The sequence below is a fragment of the Bombus huntii genome, chromosome 5 (genome assembly GCF_024542735.1).
Source record: "Bombus huntii isolate Logan2020A chromosome 5, iyBomHunt1.1, whole genome shotgun sequence".
Lineage (NCBI taxonomy): Eukaryota > Metazoa > Arthropoda > Insecta > Hymenoptera > Apidae > Bombus > Bombus huntii.
In genome coordinates, this window is record NC_066242.1 from 5,194,140 (window position 1) to 5,214,621 (window position 20,482).

General features: G+C 31.8%; 1 protein-coding gene across 14 annotated transcripts in view; it reads left to right on the forward strand.

Annotated features, from left to right (window-relative positions):
• LOC126865502 (uncharacterized) overlaps positions 1–20,482 on the forward strand; it is a 70,190-nt gene that overhangs the window by 10,879 nt on the left and 38,829 nt on the right. For 11 of the 14 annotated variants that reach the window (XM_050618078.1, XM_050618090.1, XM_050618088.1 and 8 more), the window contains 9 exons: positions 496–1,051; positions 5,622–5,922; positions 11,606–12,212; positions 13,926–14,384; positions 15,079–15,384; positions 15,767–16,186; positions 16,619–16,975; positions 17,116–17,612; positions 20,355–20,479. In XM_050618078.1, the coding sequence (XP_050474035.1) occupies positions 5,642–5,922; positions 11,606–12,212; positions 13,926–14,384; positions 15,079–15,384; positions 15,767–16,186; positions 16,619–16,975; positions 17,116–17,612; positions 20,355–20,479 (3,052 nt within the window). In that variant the 5' untranslated portion in view covers positions 496–1,051; positions 5,622–5,641. Of the gene's footprint in view, positions 1–495; positions 1,052–5,621; positions 5,923–6,802; positions 7,019–11,605; positions 12,213–13,925; positions 14,385–15,078; positions 15,385–15,766; positions 16,187–16,618; positions 16,976–17,115; positions 17,613–20,354; positions 20,480–20,482 lie in introns of those variants that run through there. The other 3 variants (XM_050618087.1, XM_050618092.1, XM_050618091.1) reach the window with 2 other exon arrangements.

Here is a 20,482-nt window from a genome sequence, read left to right on the forward strand (position 1 = left end):
ATCACACTGTTCCTTCGATACATGTACGAAATGTAGGAAAAATTTGTACAACCAAATCTATAGCATGTTTTAGCATGTGAACGGCGATTGTGAGTTATTTCAATATTTCTGAGATATTTACAAAAATGGAAAATACATTTTATAGATATTTCAACAGAATATGTATTAAAATCTCTAAATAGATTAAAAAATTTCTTAAGTTAGTAAGTATGAAGAAAATATGGAAAAACCACTTCAAAAATTTTCTTAAGATAAAAATTCGAAAACCGTAGCAGAAATGTACAATTTAATTAAACAATTTCAATTCCAATTTTTCATAATCCTAACAATCGAAGTTCTCTATTTTACCTTCGTAGTACCGTAACTAAAAATTCTGTATAAAAGTCATAATCGCGTGTATTAATGCGCGCGCATGTCCCTTTATGTGTGTTCAGCTTGGCGGGAAGATTTAAACAGCAGATACTAATTTGATATTTCTCCAACTGTTATCTACAGAAATCGTCGCTGGAGCAACAGCGCAAGAAAGAAATTTGAAAAGTCAGTTAAGTTGTGTTACGAGTGTACGAAACCGAGTGGCGTGGAACGCATGAAAGTGTATGTAAGCTAACACAGGAAGAGAAAGAGAGAGAAACAACGAGCGAACAACAGAGAAGAAGGAAGAGGTGGCGAGAAAGAAAAAGAAACAAAACGTCACACGAAGAAATGAAGACAGTGTGAGTACCAGTGGAAGAAAGGGGAAATGATAAAGAAAAAGAAAGAGTTTACGAAGGGAATAGCTTAGTGAGAATAGAAGCAAAAAGTTCGCGCGACGTACAGTATAATGTGGAGTAGCGTGTTTCGCAAAAGTTTTTAAAAAGTCGATATAGAATTTATAAATAGATCGGTTGGTATACTCACATATGTGCACGCGTACGCATGTGTGCGTGATTACGCGCGCACATGTACGTGATTTGCACTCGAGACTGAAGCGGTGAATTATTCTCGCACGGATTGACTACTCGTGGGGGAAATTTGAGATCCGGCTTACCTTCCACAGCTGACGTCATTACCGGTAAGTTGTTTTTCCGTTACTAGTAGATTTATACCTTTACGACGTTAAAAATTCTGCTTTGTTTTTTTATGATTTGTTTTTTTCAAGGCAAATACCTTTCTTCATTTATCTATCTTCAAAGCTAGATACTTATCTTCTAATGAAAATTAATGTATTGGTTCTTAATAAGCTTTTTAAGCATTAGTTATATTTATGTAAACATATATTTATGTATGAGTTAAAGGGGGCATCACATTAAAAAAGATGGTCAAGTATGTAGATATATTACTCTTACTTTTTGTTGGAAATCTAATAAAATATTTTAAAATGAAAGTTTCGCTTTCAGCTTTTTGGCAGTCAAGAATAGAATTAATTTTTTTCTTTTATATGATATCATGAAAAACTATTTTCAATTAACGACAAATTGACAACAGTAGAAGTACACGAAAGGGTTTTCTAATTTTGTACATTCGAACGTGTTGTACGTCGCGATGATTTTCTATGTCTTCTCGTTAACGCTGCGTAGATTACTGATGACCCACGTTGATGATCTTATTATGCAGCATGCATTTTACGCTAGAAGCACGTACTTCATAATGCTCATGGAACTATGAACACAGTTATCGTGAAGAAGCAATAAGAATGATACACAGTCATACCCAAATCAAATAACTCCTTTGATTTTATAATTTATTTTTTGTTCCTATTAAGATTGTTTTATTTAGTGGTTCACTATATATCTAATAGAATAACTATCCATTGACTCGACTAATGATTATTTGGATTAACTATTCCTCTTTTATATTTCCACTCGACGCTTTAATAACAATTGATTATGAAACTGATGACAACAAATTATTGAATATGACTTAATAAAACAGCGTTTAGATAAAAATGCATAAAATTAAAAAAGAAAAAAGTGTGTGTGATCAAAATAATTAAAAAGTCTTTGCAGTCTGATAATAAATTTTTCCTAGCAATTAATATTTTGAAAAAGTTATTAGGTGCAAGTTAGAAAAGTTACTTCTATTAATGGCTAAGTAAAATAATAGTTAATATGTAATAGTCTTATGTGCGGAGGTCAGAGAAAAAGAAAAAAGCTAGTTACTTTGACAAGTGTTTGAGTTTATCAATAAATATAAGTGAAGTATATCTTGACTTTATGTACTGAATGGTTTTTTGGGCCATTAAAAGTTGTAGTAACTTAAAAATTAGAAAATGTTACTTAACACGTTCATTCACGAAGACAATCTTGAATCCTTTTATTATGATTATATATTCGTATAAAGGTTATTTCATCTACAGTATCGACGAGAAGTTTTACAAGATTTTTAACACTAGAACACGAATAATACACTTCGTAAAATATATTTACATTCGATATTCCTTTAACATAAACATTTATGATTTTTCCAAAGTTCTATTTTTGTTAAATAATATTACAGATTTTATGTTAGCCAAAAAACTGTAGTTTAAGAAAGTAGATGTAGCTTCTAACTTATCTCTGATTGATACAATATTTATAGAATACCTAACCAGATCCTTAACTCTTAATTTATAGTTCAATAATCACCTTTCTAGGGATTACGATGTTCCCTGAGGTGGCTATGAGGAGGTCGTGATTATTTTTATTTACAACTTCTTCACAAACAATTTTATCACGATCATTCTCGTCATTTATTCCTTTCGACATAGCTATGATACAAATTCTTACAACATTGCAATATGATACTAGTGATCGTAACGCTTAATAAATAAAATAGACTAAGGATCACTATCACTAATTATTGCAAACTTTTTAGTCAATTTACGTGTTTGTGCAAAAATCCAGAAACGAGGATGTAGCTTTCGTAGGAAACTATATTTACAAGAATTGACATAGTAAATTGGTGGGAATACAGCTGTATGCAATTCTCCGAATTATTTCATTGCTATTCTTGCTTGTCTGATATCTTTCGTGAGGTATAATTAGAAATCTCATTGTGGTAATCTCACTACCGAGAAATATATATATGTATTCATCTAGAGTCTAGAGTAAAATAAAATGATATATTACACATTTTTAAAGAATATATTCTTTAAAATCAGAATACTGTATATCAAGTTTTTAATTCTTTTATTCAATAGTATAAAAAATTTCTTTGTTAATTATTAATATCGACGGAGACATTGAATTTTGAAAATTCTTATAAATTCCAAATTTTGGATCTTGCATTTTTTAACAATCTCAGTTATAACTTTTATTAATAATATTTTTAATGAAAGACTATCATTGGGAAAATAAAAGAAAAATTATTGCTTACTGATATTCATATATAGTTCTCCAATTATTACTTGGCTTATACATACTCCTCCAAACCGTTTCTATATACAGCTTTCGGTTCTCTTTGAGTGTCATTACAGTACCGTTACTTCGATGATGCTAGCCGTTGACGTCCTTGTGAACTTTTTCCTTCTTTTTAAGGATGGCGCACCACGATCACGCGTTAATGTCGATTTCCATTTATTTCACGTACAAATGTATGAATTTCGACTGAGATATTCGGTATCAACCGATCAATTATTTATTACTTGTTAACTACCTTTAACGTGACTTATACATACTTAGTCGATCAGTACTGTTATACTTTGCATTCATTTACTTTAAAATCAAATTTTTCAAAAGCTACATATTTCTAAAGTGTAAGTAGTTAAAGTATAGTATTTTACAATAGTTAATAATTTTATGTAATGCACATGTACGAGTTTCGTGGCATTATATTATAAAATGTATTCAAAGTATATAAGGAAAAGGCAATGAAGAAGGAAAATAAGAAAACAGTGCAAAGTAATTTGTAATAATTCTGGAAAGGAAAAATTGTGCAATGTAGTTAATTTATTATTTATAATTCACGTATGAATTTAACGAAAACGTTATTAATTAAAGAGTACAGATAGCAGATAATGATGAAAGGTAATATTAATTATTGGATTAAAAAGTAATGAACGAAAGAACTATTACATAATCAGGCTTACTGTTTCGTAATAAATATTAATAGTCAATACTTAGCTCGGAAATAATCGTAATTAATCATTTCAATTAATTTATTCCACACGTACATTGATTATATATATGTATTGTTTTGATTGTTATCAATATATTAATGAATTATTTTTTTAATTTATTAAAAGAATACAGAAAGCAAGAATTATAAAAGTTTTGCTCAATCGCGTTAACAATTATGTTATATTAAAAATTATGTTTCTGAGAAAACTGACTAATTCCTTATATCTACTATGGAGTATGGGTATTCTAGTTATGATTACGATTATATCTTTTAATGATTATATCTTAGTATTGTCTTTAGATACTAGATATCATAAGAATAGCAAAATTTATAGCAAATGTCTGTAACAAACGTAACTAAAAATGAATATTGAACATCGTAAATAAAAGTTAATCACAGGAATATATTTGTAGTTTGTTTAGAAAAGTTATTAAATTAAAATACTTATTTCTAAAAGAGCAACCTACGCATATAACATACACATATAGTGGGCATATAATTCATCGGTGTAAAAATCTGAAAAATATCGGTGAGCTGAACGCTGTACGCTCCCATCGTAAACCCGATAATGGCATTGTGTCTTGCTTGATGTGCACTGTCATACTTTCTAATGTGTAGCATTCTCATGACCTTCCTTTTTGTCTGATCTCCGTATTTTACCAACTGCACATCACAAATTAAAAAGTAAAGAAAGTGTATCGTGACATATTCTAAATTTAATCTTTTGGAAATCACAGCAACGTTATTAATCTTATTACTAAATTGAAAAATTTTTATTATTATAATAGTTAATATAATATCACAAAAGTTTGTCGCAAAATATGGAATATATAATAAATCTTTTACATTTAAATACAATTAATATTCTGTAGCTCAGATTTAACAACTTAAATTCTATAATAAGTATAACTTGAATAACACACATATCTTAAGTATTTTTGCCTGCATATATATCAATATGATGAAAAGAGGAGGTTCCGCAGATGTTTTGAGACCGATAACATTTAGTGATATTGCGCGTCTCTGACGAACTTCTAAAATTATTGATCGAAATGTTGTTATCTAATTGCAGTTGACAAAATAGGGAATATTATTGATACTGTCGGGTAAAATTGAAATATACATATTAGGAAACGAATGAAAGGAAAGGAGAAGAAGGAAAGGAAGGGTAAAAAGGAGGGAAAGAAAGATAAATGTAATAAATTGTACGATTTATATTAACGTCACGTAATCTATGTTTGCTTCCAATTTATGAATCCTTTCTTATAAAGATAACTGTATACAGTATATAATAATATAAAATATAATATATAATAATAATATATATTATAATATATTAAAAATATATATTGATAAATTTATTAACAAGATAAATAAGTAATCAATAGTCAAACACGAGTATGAAACTATTGATAAGTCTTTAACAACCGATATGAACAATAATAAATAACTAATTTATATATACAAATATAAAAAGGAGGAATTTTAAAAAAGATAAAAAACGAAGGCAATGTTTCTAATTAATTTTTATGGATTTTTTCCAGTACACAATGCGCTAGGGGTGATGGAGACAGTGAGCAAGCAAGTCCAAGTAGTGAGCGGACTGGGGGTGGGGGGTCCGGTGGGCCCGGTGGGTCCAGTGGGGGCCGATTTGCATCACCATCATCATCCTCACCCCCACTCTCATCCTCCACACCCACATGCCCACCCCCACGGTCATCCTCACGGACCCCATGGCCACTCACTGGTCGGCGTAACGTCGACCCCTGGCAGAGGTCAGACACAACCACCGGTCTCGCATAACCAGCATTTACCCGCGAGATCTACTCCGGTACAGCTACATAGGTAAGTTATTTTCTTGCCTATGTTGTATTGCTATCGCAGTTCCATTGCACACCATATTGTTCACGTGTAGTGTGTACAATATAATTAAAAGTTATGCGCATGCGCTTAATTCTGCGCGAAAAACGACTTAACACATCGTTTGATGAAACGCATCTATAATGCAATCGTAAAGGAATACACTACGTGAAAGAATAATTATTGTTTTTGTTGTCTTTCAGTTATTTTCATTGATCATTTAGCCTTAAGTATGACAGCATGATATATTGATACAATGATTGGACAAAATTGGACCTAAATGCATTGATATATTATCATATCATATGATGTGTAATTTATTGAAATTTTATAGAGATAAAAGTATTAAATATAGATAGCACATTGAGTGGGCGTTGATGTTAAAGTAAATGTTCATATTTACATATACAGCTTATATTAATTACGATAATAATATATGCTACTATGGCTTTCTCTATTATTTATGCCACCTTATATGAAATATATGTTTATAATGTTGGATTCTAATTATTGAGTAATTGTTTGTAATTAAATTTAAATAGTAGGATATCAGAAAAAATTTTTCTTTTTTAATTTTTCTTTTATTAGAAGAAATTTGGAAATAATATAGTGTAACTATTATCACAGTTATTTCATTTTTATATGTTTTATTATTATATTGCCGTTATTGTTTAAAAGTTTAGTTATATTTATTAATATATATTGCAATGGATTCTGTATTGTATAAATTCAAATATTGAAACTTGAAATACGCGGCAGATAGAACATTGAAGTTGGATGCGTAACATACATACATTCGGTGTACTGCGCATGCGTTCTCCCAATTTTACCACTACTGCTACCTGTCGATTCTAACCTCAAACGTCAACGTGCAACGTTGATTTTTAACCTTGCAAGGTTTACATTTACGATTGTAGTTTACTGAAATATATATATGGACGATGGTATAGTGTATTTTACTGAAATTATCAAAATAAAGCCGCAATTTTTGGGAACGCAATGTACCAGATGTGTGAATGGAGAATGTACGTGGGAAGGAAAGATTTCTTTGAAACTCAAGATTGTCCGTTTGCATGATGAAGTAAGTCCACACAGTTATTTCTGTTGCTTCTAGTCGTTATTCCTCGCATGAACAATATCATTACATTATAGTCCATTCTCGTATTAGTATAGTACGTTTCTAACAATGGCATCAGTTACAGTCATATGAGTGATTTCCCCAATGTCTATATCATGAGTTTTATATAGAAAATCATTGTAAATTGTTTTGTTTATTAAGTGACTCGTGATATTGCTCTGCCATAAATATCAAATCCTATGATGTTATTCTATTACAGTGTTTACTATTAGCATAGTAATTACAGTTTTACTATTAGCATACAAAATTTAATTAATCAACAGTAATTCGCATATCAGAAATTTCTCATAGAATGGTTAGTAACGTACATAAAGAATAAAATAAATAATATGGAAAACGCGGGAAAATCAGTTAGGTTAGGTACGGTCTGAGGATTGTGCAAATGAACCAAACAATACGAAGGAACGCAGTACATGTATATGTTACGCACATTTACACATTTACACATACTATGGGTTACATTACGAGTTACGAATCTGGTCTCTTATAGACAAAACTTGTGTAAGAAATAGAAACACGATAAAATAAAAATTTTGCTTTATTACAATCGTTTTTAAAATGATGTTTGATTTTAATATTTGATTTTAGAATCTTTATTTTACACATAATGAATTACATTGAAAAACTACGAGGTTATTAATTAAATAGATAGCCTAAATAAATTGGCAAGTTAAAAATTTCGGTCTGTTTTCTAATAATTTATTGTTCATTTGTATTTGAATTGGTGGAAAATAGTAATAGATGTAGGAATTTGTTCAACGGGAAAGAGAAAGCTAACAGTAGGTCGCATGACGGGGAATAAAAGATGGCGGTGATAGCGGAAATGCACTTTTTTTACCTGTGAATAGGTAAAAAAAAGCAAAGGAAAATAAAATTAACGTGTTGCATCTAATTACGTATATATAAATTTATAATGTCAAAGCTTAAGACATTATCAATTTTATTAACAAAATATTATGCCGGTTATATAGCATTCTTATAAATATTTGTACAAACTTTATGAATATTTCGCTGACTAAGAAATTTACATTAAAATACCTGAGACATATTTTCAAGAGGAAATAAGTGAGGAAAGAATCAGAGACATTAACGGAGGCGTGAACGAAAAGTAGAATTGAAGGAAGGGGCTCAAGGCTACGTAGATTTCTATTTCCTGCAATTCTCTTTCAGACGAAAACAAAAATAGAATACATTTCTTAATATAACACTTAATTCTTTAATAAAATTGGGTTATGTAGAAAATTATGGATATAATATTTAAAAATAGATATTTATTTAAAAATTCAAAGATTTCTAGACTTTGTGGAAAAATTAATTAATCATAACTTTTTATCGTTTTATCGTTGTTGTCTTGAGTATATTATTTGCGATGGTAATACAATTACGATGAAATTCATAAGATATATGTATACATTGAAAACATTTGTTATCGCAGGTGCAACTTTGCATTTCTTTTATTTATATAGGTATTTTATGATATAACTTTATGTAATATAGAATATGTGTTATTGATAAATAGTGATAATAGTGTAGTGATAATTTCTGCTTCGTTTTGACATGATGCATGTGGCGCTATATGATACGTACTTAGACGCTTTTTATGTTGTTTTCATATTTTAGATGTACCCGCCATGTTTTATACCCTAACCTATCATATTACTTTTCTTATCTGTATGTTATGGTCTTTCTTCTCTTTAATTATTTTAAAATCCCTATTATTTCTAATGTAAACAGTGATATGAAAAATATCATCATATATTTTTATCATCTGGTCAACTGTAAGATATACAAATTCTAGATTAATTTTGTTACTGTCCTTCAAATTTAAGAAATTGTCTGGAAAATACGATTGATTTGAAAATGATTCACAGAAGACAGCAGTTAATTTTATACGTCTTATCTATTACAGTGCTATTTGTCCCAAAGGTGGTATTTTATTTCTCACCTAAGTATTAAATTCATCATCATTGAACCTGTATAGGTTCATATGTACAACTTATGTGTGCATATCATGTTATCGTTCTCTCCGTGACCTATGTATGTACGTACATAACATTCTATCGCACGCGCATCATTCATAAAAGGGAAAAAGAGTAGGTGATACACGGGAGGGAGAAGATTTTAGAAGTGGGAGGAGGGGGTCAGTGACCGTTACATCATCGGGAACTCATAGTCTAGGAAAATCCATAAAGTCGTCATTCATTTGCGATTATAAATTCGTATATAAGAAAAAAATAGCAATTAAGAAAGATCGAATGATTCATTAATATGAAAAATATATCGTGCATAACTGTGGGCTAATATTGTGGATAATAGTTGTTTTTATAGCGTTAATTGTTTCTTAATATTATATTTTGTCTTTTCATTAATTTAATTTACAATCATTGCAATTTAATTTTTCTTCTACTAACTGGATAATAATTATTGAAATTATTTGTTTGACATTATTGTATATGCTATTGTTTATGATAATTCAAAAATACATAGTTCTTTTTTTTGTGAATCGTTATGTTGTGAATAGTTTCGTAATTTGCCTAAAAAGATTTAATATCATTAATATGTGTTTACAAAATTTTCAAATAGAAATAGTTAAGAGAGGGTGTCGTTGTTAATAGCTGAAAATATATGCATATTTCTTGGATGTGAGCTAGGCTAAGACTATATATAGACTAAACTATAATTCCGAATGATTTGAAATATTCATTTAGTTGCTGCGGCACAGACTATACTCTTTCAAAAAATATAATCAATTTTGTTTACAGTATACAAAACGTTAATGCCAAATAATAGATATCAATTTATAGAAGAATTTAATTTAGCAATTTTCAAATATATTATTGAATACATGTGTGTTACACATAATTTTATTTCGTATTACAATTATGTGTAACAACTACTTTTACGTTTTTTGAGTATGTATTAGTTTATCTTTTGTTCTCAGAAAAAGATTAAAAAAAAATCATATATTCAATAACGTATGAAATATATTAGATAATTTCGGAAAAGAAATCTTTATAAACGCTATATCAGACTACATCGGTTGATCGTTCACTATTATCCACCAACGAATAACTCTAAGAACGTTTGGCAAGCCTCGAATGTATTCAACGATATGGCAACGTCGCCTTACGAAAGCAGACAGGCACATTCACCCTTTGTGATGTTCAACGCATGCGCAGTCATTCTACAGAGAATAGGTACCGATGCACCGGCACGCGGAATCATGATCTGTGGAATACTGCGACATCGCATATCGTTATACACTATGGCGCATGCGCGGTATATTTTGCCACATGTGACAAACTAGCGTCGAAAGGTCGTGTATCTACTATTCTGCCATACATATGTATAGCCAATGGTTGATTTCACGTGAAGCATATTTTTACCGCGTGACGCGATTGGTTAGTTGATGGTCATTCGTCAATTTTTATATGCATTTATTTCTTACAGTTTATCTTTTCATATAAATCTAATTTTGTACACATATGTAACTTTTTCATATTATTTTTCTTTTAATATGGAACACGCTTCTTTTTTATGTATGTGTATGTGTATGTATATGTATATGTATATGTATATGTATATGTATGTACATATGTACATATTGTATACAGAACATGTATATGTATAACAACCTGTTCGTAAAAGATAGTTCATTTGAACATAAGTAGGATTTATTTATGTTTGTACATAATAGGTAAAATTATTGGTGTATAAAGGTATTTGGTTAGGAGATCTTATGTAAAGGTATATTTAGCTTAAAAGTCTACTAGGTAATTTGATATCATCAGTATAATTTATTAAAAACAAAGGACTTACTTCCCCATAAAGAAAAATTGAACAAATCTTAGATATTCTTCAATGAGCGGGAAGCACTTCATAGGTTGTTTCTCTTTATAGTAACCATCGCTAATAACAATATAAGCTCAGTTTCCACGATGTTGACAAGTACTTAAAAAAAAAAGTATGCTTTTAAGTATTTTCATTATGATACTAAAATGGCTGCTTGTTTAACGAGTTTTGTATGATACGTAAGAATATCTTACTTATATTGCACACTACAGTAGTATATAATATATCAAGAAATACAATCTGAGAAAACCGTTACCATTGTAGGGACGTGAAGTGTCTAATACGATTTTCTCAATAGAAATGCAAAGCATAAATGTAAGTGTATGTATCGTAAATAACCGCGTTGAGTATAAAATATCGTAAAAATGATCTTTGTAATTTCAGAACTTTTATACATATACAAAATCTTGCACAATCTTGTGGAATAGGAAATTTAATTAATTGTACTATACAAGTACCAAAATAAATGCAGCACTGTGCAAATACATTTGCTAATATATTACTTTGCTCCTTTATAATAAATTTCGAATGATATGAATATATATGCATATATATAACAAAATATGAAAATTACGAAGATTTTGCCGTTACTGATATATCTTCTTCCAAAATGAATTGTTAATTTGTATGCCACTGTCCCAGTCTAACCTCGTAATTCAGGTTTCCGAATGTTTGCAGGCCGACGCAGAGTTATGTCAACATCAAGAGCAGCAGCCCTGTATCTCCAAGAACTATAGGAACAGGAGTGACGTATGTGCAGGGCGGTGCGGCTTCATCTTCAGCAGCAGCAGCGGGGACAGTCGGAAGTGGAAGTGGCGGAGGTCCTTCAATCGGTGGCAGCGGTAGCGGTGGAGGAGGCGGTGGTGTTAGCAACGCCGGTGGCGCGAACAGCGGTACAGGAGTCGTCGGGGCTGGAGCTGGTTCCGTTGGAAACGTAGCACCAGCCGGAAATGGTAACAACAACGGTACCAATAACAGCGCCGGTGCGGGGAGCAATAGTGGCGGAAACAGCGGTACAGTGGGTGGTGCACCAGGAGGTTACGTTGCTGTGCCCATGGCTGGTAGCCTGCGGTATATCCATCCGTACCCGTCGACGCCTACGTCGGCGTCGGTGCCGGCTGTAGCGACGATGGTCACATCGGCCTCGTCGGCACCGACTCCAATACCCGTTCCAGCACCCGCAGCTGCACCTGTCAATCCACCTACTGTTAGTCAAACACCACCACCATCGCTTTCGGGAACGTATGCCACAAGAGATGGTGGATATCGCGGCGCCACCACGAATGTAGGTATTTTTCTCTTCGATTTATCCCACGATAAATCGGTTGCGCCCTCATTTTTTCTTACTCTGTTGCTTTCGTTACACGTGTGTGCGCGCATGTGTGTGCGCGCGCGCGCACGTGTGTGTGAGAGAGAGAGTCACTAAGAGGTTTTAGATAACAGATTATAAATATTCATTTTTTCATAGACAGCGGGAAATATTTTTCTAACGATTAAAGGCTTGCGTGTAAATATGTAGAACCATAGGAAATGAAAGATTAGATTTTAATCAATGTTAAATTAATAAGATATTCTTAATAATAAAATAGAAATTGTAGGACACAATATCCTATTTGTAAAGGGTGATACATAGACAAATTGATTGTACTAAGACAAGTATATATCCCATTTAATATCCTTTACATTAATTTATTTACTTCTTCCACAAAAATTTGAATTGTTTCGACAAAAGAGTTGGTAGGTGAAAGTCATGTAGGAGGCTAACATGTACAGTTCATCATAAAAGTTTACATATACGTATGTATCCGACTTTTTTCATTAACGAAATCAAAAGTTGTTCAAACTAATCTCTTTGCTGGAATATTTGAAATTGATTAGATGAATTTGTGGCTGGCTGATTGTATATATATTGTATATATATAATAATCTATTACACCTAATCTAGTGTTTTAAACGCGTTACACGAAACGCGCATTGTATCTGCCAGTGCCCTTGACTTTCAACCACTATTAGCCGTCCCCTGTTCTCTTCACTGCCTAGCAATATAATCTTCTTTGTCGCGGATGTTGTGCAGTTTTGGATTAATTTTACCGCCATATCGAAGTTGCGGAATTCTGATGAGATTATGTTTGATGGTTTCAGCAATATCTTTGTCGTAAATGTTGTTTCATTCCATTTCAACAATTTTAAATTTCGACAGACATTGTGTCAACTTTCAAATTGTTACGTGATAAATTGTCAACTTAGTTTAAAATTTGTAAATGAGCGTAAGTTTGATTTAAAACCTTACTTTCTATTTTGGGATATTTATTACAATATATAGTAATAATAGAGGTATACGATGTAACATTGAATATAAGAACTATGAATAAGTCAGAGTATATGAACATGTATAAGAGAATAATTATATCCCCTGTATGTTATACTTCTGTTATCTAAAAAAAGAAAAGAAAAGAATGTACAAAAATCAAGTCTAGTTTATTAAAAGTGTAGCTGCTTATTCGAATCGATTTCGAACTGAATCATATATTTAATCATTAATGCTCGATTAACTTTTCTAAAATGAAAACACTCGATATATAGATAGAATAAGATAAACAGCTTAGTAAGAGGTCATATCTGTTATCTGTTTGGGTGGCAGATTATGATCCTAAGGCATGGTATAAGCAAGACGTAGAAGGCGTGAGAAAGAAAGACGAATCGACTAAAAGTGGAGTTTAGTCATAATACGAGTGCAAGGAACGTATGACGGTGTCGTAGGTATATCGATGGTCTACCGTCTGCCCTCTTGAACCGGGTCATCGATTTTCTTGAAATAGGTTCGTGCCGAGAATGTTAGACAAGATAAATTGAATAAAATGCGCGATGAAAAAAGCAATAGAACCACATACATCTTAAATGAGAAGAAGATAAAGATAAAGATAGAGCAGAATAGATAGGTGGACAAATAAAATGAGATTCGAAAGAATGAACAGACATTTATTATGACATCTTTCAGGTGAACGAGAGGATTGCCATTAGCGTGAGCAGTAGTCCCCTGTCGCAAATAGGAGTCGGTGTTGGAGTAGTTGCAGCCGAATATGCGGCGAATAGCGGTATAGGTAGTGGTATGGCTGGTGGAAGAGGGGACAGACCGAGGATATCTCTTTTACCACCTGCTTCGGTGACACCAACACCTTCACCAACAGCACCAGATTATCAGCACGTGTCCAGTGCAAGAAATTCACGAATAGCCCTGATGCCCGTCCAGCCGGATCAGTATTGCAATCGTACGGCCGTTGAAATGGCCAATATGCAGGAGGCGCCGCCCTTCAAGAAGATACGCCTCAGCCAACCGACTCAGATTCAATTGCAGTCCCAATCGCAATCTCGCTGTCATAGTTTGTCACCCGCTGACCCGTGCGTTAAGCAGGAGCACGTGGTGCAGTTACAGCAACCACTTAGGATAGACACTAGGGTGGGTACATAGGTGGTACATAGATACACAGGATGATTCAGGATAAATGTGAAAAACCTTGACATTTAGTAGATTGCTTTCGAGATAGCTTTGAGAAACTTACTGAGCGAATTCTATTGTCGATATTTATGTAGGTACAAGTATTTAACTCGCTGAGTGTCGCGTTATATACATTTGAATGATGTCTGTATATTTTGTAAAGAATTTCTTATTTGTATTGGATGTTACAACACTATAGATTCTATAATTGAAAATGAATATACAGTATAAGGATTAAATATATAGTTGTATGGTAAAAGTTATATGCGAAAAATATTGAATTTGTCTTTGATAAAGTTATACAAAAAAATTTCAACATTTAATGAATTCTGTTATGGTTTCATTGTTATTACAATAAGATTATAAGCTTGACATGATATAGTGTTTAAGGAATTAACAAAAGAAGATAGGTAATATTAAGTATGTGTATCTTTAGAAGTACTCGTGCAAAACATTTATTAAAAAGTCTCTATATTAAAAAGATATATATATATAGAAGATTACAAAATATGTCAAGGTCTTTCACATTTCTTTTGAAAATATTTTTTACAAGTAATTGTGTTTCTCCTTCATCTTTCTCTGGATCAATAATTTTTCCATTCCTAAATTTTCATTTTATGGGATATTATAAGATATGAATAATTTCTGTTTGAAGCAGCCGGCAACAGAAGCGTATACACCCCAAACTGAAGCGATTTCACCTACGCTTCCGGAACCGAATACGCAAGAAGATGCGCAGTTCAGAAGCACCAAGGATGATCTTCTACAGCAAATCTCCAAGGTTGATAGAGAAATTGCAAAAAGGGAGTCTCAGATAAATAAGCTTCGGAAAAAGTTAAAGGAATTGGAAGAGACAGCTAATAAACCTCTAGAAGCTAGTGGACTTAAACGACAGGTTGAGGAGCAGTCTCAGCAACCAAAGCATCAGTCTTTGGCACAAAAAATTTATGCTGAGAATAGGGTAAGATATTAATTCAAATTTTGTTTAATTCAACATGTGTAATGTAGGTTTTACATTCTACCAAATTAACCTATTAAATGAGATAAATGAGTTAACTCGTTATTTGAAAATGACTTCTCGTTGAATAAAACGAGATGATTCATCGTGAATGTGTACTAATCATACATCTAAGAAAAGAATGAATATATCGTTTGGTTCTTACTCTTAATAATGAAACAGCTGTTTTAATCTGTACTTGTGCTATACTGATGTTTGTATAAGAAATAAAGTGTGTTTCATTTAATATTAGCAAGACGAGTTAACTGAATTAAACAGAATATATTTTTAAATAAGAAATAATCTAGTTTTTCATTGGTTGAATGAAATCATACGTTAATTACAGAGGAAGGCAGAAGAAGCTCATAGACTTTTAGAGAGGCTAGGTCCAAAAGTGGAACTACCTTTATACAATCAGCCATCAGATACAAGCGTGTATCAAGAAAATCGAACAAAACATCAAACGTGTATGAGAGCAAGGCTTATAGCGAGGCTTCGACGAGAACACGCTGAACGCGCATCTCTCCATCGACAACAGTCACAAACGTATGCTATTTTGGTACAGGAGTGGCATCGTAAAGTAGAGCGATTGGAAGCAACGCAGAAAAGGAAGTCAAAAGAAGCGAAGAATCGCGAATTCTTCGAGAAAGTGTTTCCAGAATTGCGGAAACAAAGGGAAGACAAAGAGCGTTTTAATAGAGTCGGTGCACGTATCAAGAGTGAAGCTGATTTGGAGGAAATTATGGACGGCCTTCAAGAACAAGAGGTATATTATTTCATAATTAAGAAAAGGAAATTACGGGAAAAAGTTCATAGGTTAAAAGTTACCAAGGTTAAAAGGAAATCTACAAAATTATTGTTTACAAAAATACTTCATTATCACAAATGGGTAGATCATATTTACCGATTTGCGATTTATGTACTAACATTCTGATTATATTCCTGGCAATATTAAGGTTTAGGTTTAAAAAATAACATTCTTTTTCGAATCAAATCTCTTCGAAAATTTTCTATTTTAATTCAATAATATTATGACGAATAGTCAAAAAGTTATAAAATTGTGTGGTCTTTTTATACTATCACTAACAATCGATAAATTCATAATACTAATAATCCACTTGGTATATGAACTTTTGTAATATATTTATTGTTTGAAAAATTCAATGTATAATAACAATTTCTAAAATTGGTTTTATAGATGGAAGATAAAAAGATGCGTTCGTACGCAGTAATACCTCCATTATTGTTGGATACAAAGCAGAGACGAATCGCATTTCAAAATCGAAATGGTCTTCTTCAGCCGGAAGAATTAGAGGCTCTTCACAGTGAACGAAAGTTAATCAACGTATGGAGTTCTGTGGAGCACGAATTGTTTAAAGAAAAATATCTACAACATCCTAAGAACTTTGGAACGATAGCTCAATCTTTAGAACATAAGTCCGTTCCAGATTGCGTGCATCATTACTACCTCACTAAAAAAGCAGAAAATTATAAGCAGCTCTTGCGAAAATCGCGGCAACGAACACGTAGCTCTCGAAATAATCCTAATAATAAAGTGAGTGTAATTGTAATCAAATTTAAAAGCATTTGTACATAGATATTCTTTGAAAATTGTATAAATGCATTTAATTAATTAATACATAATAATGTTAATTCTATAACAATTATTAACCTTATAATTGTTTTCTTTTTCAGGTAAATAATAGCAGTTCAAGTATTGGAAATCTAGACATTTTAACTACAGGTGTGACAACAAGGTTGCAACGTGAGCAACAGCAAAAAACACAAGAGAATCCTCAAAATAGTTCAGCAGGGACATCAAGTACAACGACGATGACGACGACGATGACGACGACGACGACTACGGCTACGTCAAGTGTATCAACTGCTGTTGCAACAACGATAGCGACCACTTCGACGACTCCTTTAAATTCATCAACGTCGAGTATATGTTTAACGACGGACTCTGTAATAGCATCAACGACAGCTACAACGACATCCGTGTTGAGCACCACGACATCGTCTGTCGCGACGTTGTCGACGACAACAAGCGCGAAGGACAATAGGGAAATCAATAAAGAAAACAAAGAAAGTAAAATGGAAGCGAAGGAGTCGCACCTTATTAAAGTCGAAGTGAAAGAGGAGCCTCAATTAAGTTCTGAAACGGTGTCCGGAAAGGACGTCAAAGTAATGTACGTAATATCATTTCTTATAAATATTTTTAATTTGACTTGTAGAAAATATTAAATATATACCTATATCATATCGTGGGGTTGTATAAATGGAAGTAGCATGCTTTATTAATTCTTTAATGAATTTGTAAGTATTTCAAACATAGATTTTTTAAATTAATATTACGTAAGTTTAACACACACTTGAGATGACATATACATCTTGTAGTATAATAGTTACTGTGATTTTCGCCCTACCTACAGAAGGAATGAGAGAAACAGTGGTCATATTTGATTTATTGTTTGGTAACTAGAATATTGACGTAATCGATATTTTAGTTGTAAATGTATACGCACAATCGCTTACCAGGACCAATAACCGTTTCTTTTTATATTTTGGTTACGTTTGGATACTATAAACCTTAAAATAGAATTTCATAGTGGCTAGATAATTGATTGGACGTATCTTTATGGATTGTTATAATTTACATTGATTGTTAGTAATATAAATAATGTTAATTATCTATCATTATAATCTTTAAGTTTTAATCTTGGAAGTATTATCGTGGATATGAGGAAAAATTTCTCCTTTATGAGAAAATATTTCATATATTTAATCTTTGAACTAACTTATGCATCCTAGCTTGGTACTAGCTCCTAGATTTTTACAGTATTAGTAATGATTTGTAGTATAGACCATTTTATATATCTTTACCTATCTTTATCCTAGTCTATGTTTCGAGCTTCTGTGATGTATGTAGGTCGTTTTCAAGATGCATATATTACATGTATTCCTCTACCTGTAAAACAGCACACTGTTTTGATAAATTGCGTCACTTTTGCCAAGATGCTAATATCAAAGTAAATATCAAAATATACTAAAGGAAGTCCTCTTGCAGTCATAAATATAGTTGTATATATCACATAAATTTCATTCTTAACTTTCGTGGTTTTTTTTCTCAAAAATTGTTGCAACCAGATTGTAGTTACTATCTTTGTCTTTGGTAATGTGCATTTAATAATGTATGAATACTTTCATACACTTGCATTAGGATTTAGGATATTCAAATTTAATAATTATGAATTTTTAAATTTAATTTAATTTAATACATTGCAAGTTCACATAAGTTTCAATGAAAAAATTTTTAAATAAAGATTCTTACAATTGACTTTTTGTTACACTTTTAAGAATTTGCTGGAATTAAAAATTTCTAGTCTTTCTGGGAGGCTGATAAATTGGAAGCATAACTCTAGCAGGAAATCACTTTAGAAATTGCAATTGATATAAAACCATGCAGTTTGATTGTTTGAACGGGCTTCATCTTACTAAAGATATTCATCGTGCAAACAGACCAATTTTACCAACCAATCATTACTTACAATTTTTAAAATGTTAAAAAATAATTGAAGGAGGTATTCGTCCAAATTTATGTTGAAAATAAGTAAGCCTTTCACTCTTTTTACTTTTTTAATAAAAAAAATTTTAAAGTTTGTTCATTCTATATGTATATATGATCTGCAACAAAAATTATATATTTTATATATAAATATAATAAATACCGGTATCGATTTACTAAAAATTGTCTAGTATCAAAAAATTGTTTCTACAACAATTCTATTTATTCATAATTTCAATGAAATGAACAAATAATCTTTTAATAATCACAACGAATATTAAAATTGTCCATACGCAGAAGCAATTTAATCTTCACCCGTTTTTAAATCGTTTTTCAGATCGTAATTTCCACTCTTCGTTCATCAACTTTTACAGTAAAATTTCTGACGATAAAAATTAATTTAATGGTATCCATCAATGGAATTATAATTCTCGGAAAATGAAAGAAAAGAAAAGAAAAAGAATACAAATAAATCGCTGAAGCGGAATAGGAGGAGGAATAGAGAGGGTTTGAGTTGAATGGAGGATAGATAGGGGGAAATAGAAGGTGGTGGTAAAATGGAGGTTCGAGAGGGAAGGTAGGGTAGTTATTAGCAGATTGTAATGCTAATCAATGGTTACTGGTTAGTGGATTATGTTTGCGTAGGCATTCATCATCGAAATGGAGTCGATCGTTGAAAATCTGATTCCGAACCGCGTGAAGACCAGAATGTTTACTCCCCTCGTTCGTTTAGAAATGATGTACAGAGTGTTTTATTAACCCTGCAGTAATTGTATTCATACTGTATGGATGAATAATTCTCTCTATTTTTTTTTAATTGTATTGAGCTTTTTGAATTTTATTGGGCCATATACGTAAAATATTTTTTTTATATACCATCTTCTTTTTTTTTCTTAAATTCTTGCACAGACAAAGGGTTAATTCAATTCAATTTCAAGTTTGTTTCTCTTTAAATTACATTTACATGAACTATTTTCCCTATTAAGTAAATGTAGTTAATGGATAAAAAGTCTTTTTAACTGACTGTTCGTTTTATCGTTGTAAAATAAAATATTCTAGGTTTGTAACAGCAATGATTCAGGCTTCGCTGGATTAATGTGACGAATATACGTACAATACAAATAAGTACACATAAAATTTAACATAACAAATATAAATAAAAAATATAAGATTTAATATAAATTATAGGCAGGAATATTGAAACTTTTAATAGGAATGTTTTAGAAAATTGTTGAAAAAGGTTTTATTAAATGAGTAGTGAATAACAACTAATAGATTTTTATCGTTGGATTTATTGTTATAAAATTGATAAGAACAGTACATTGTTAAATTTGAAAGATATTAAGGGGCAGAAATCACGTTGCAGGGAAGCAAACAACAGCGATGGTGGAAGCGTGGTAACCGCGAGCAGGATAAAAGAAAAGAAGAAAGATAGTCATGCCAACCCTATGGAAACCAGCGACGAGGAAGCCCAACCGATGGACACCATTGGTA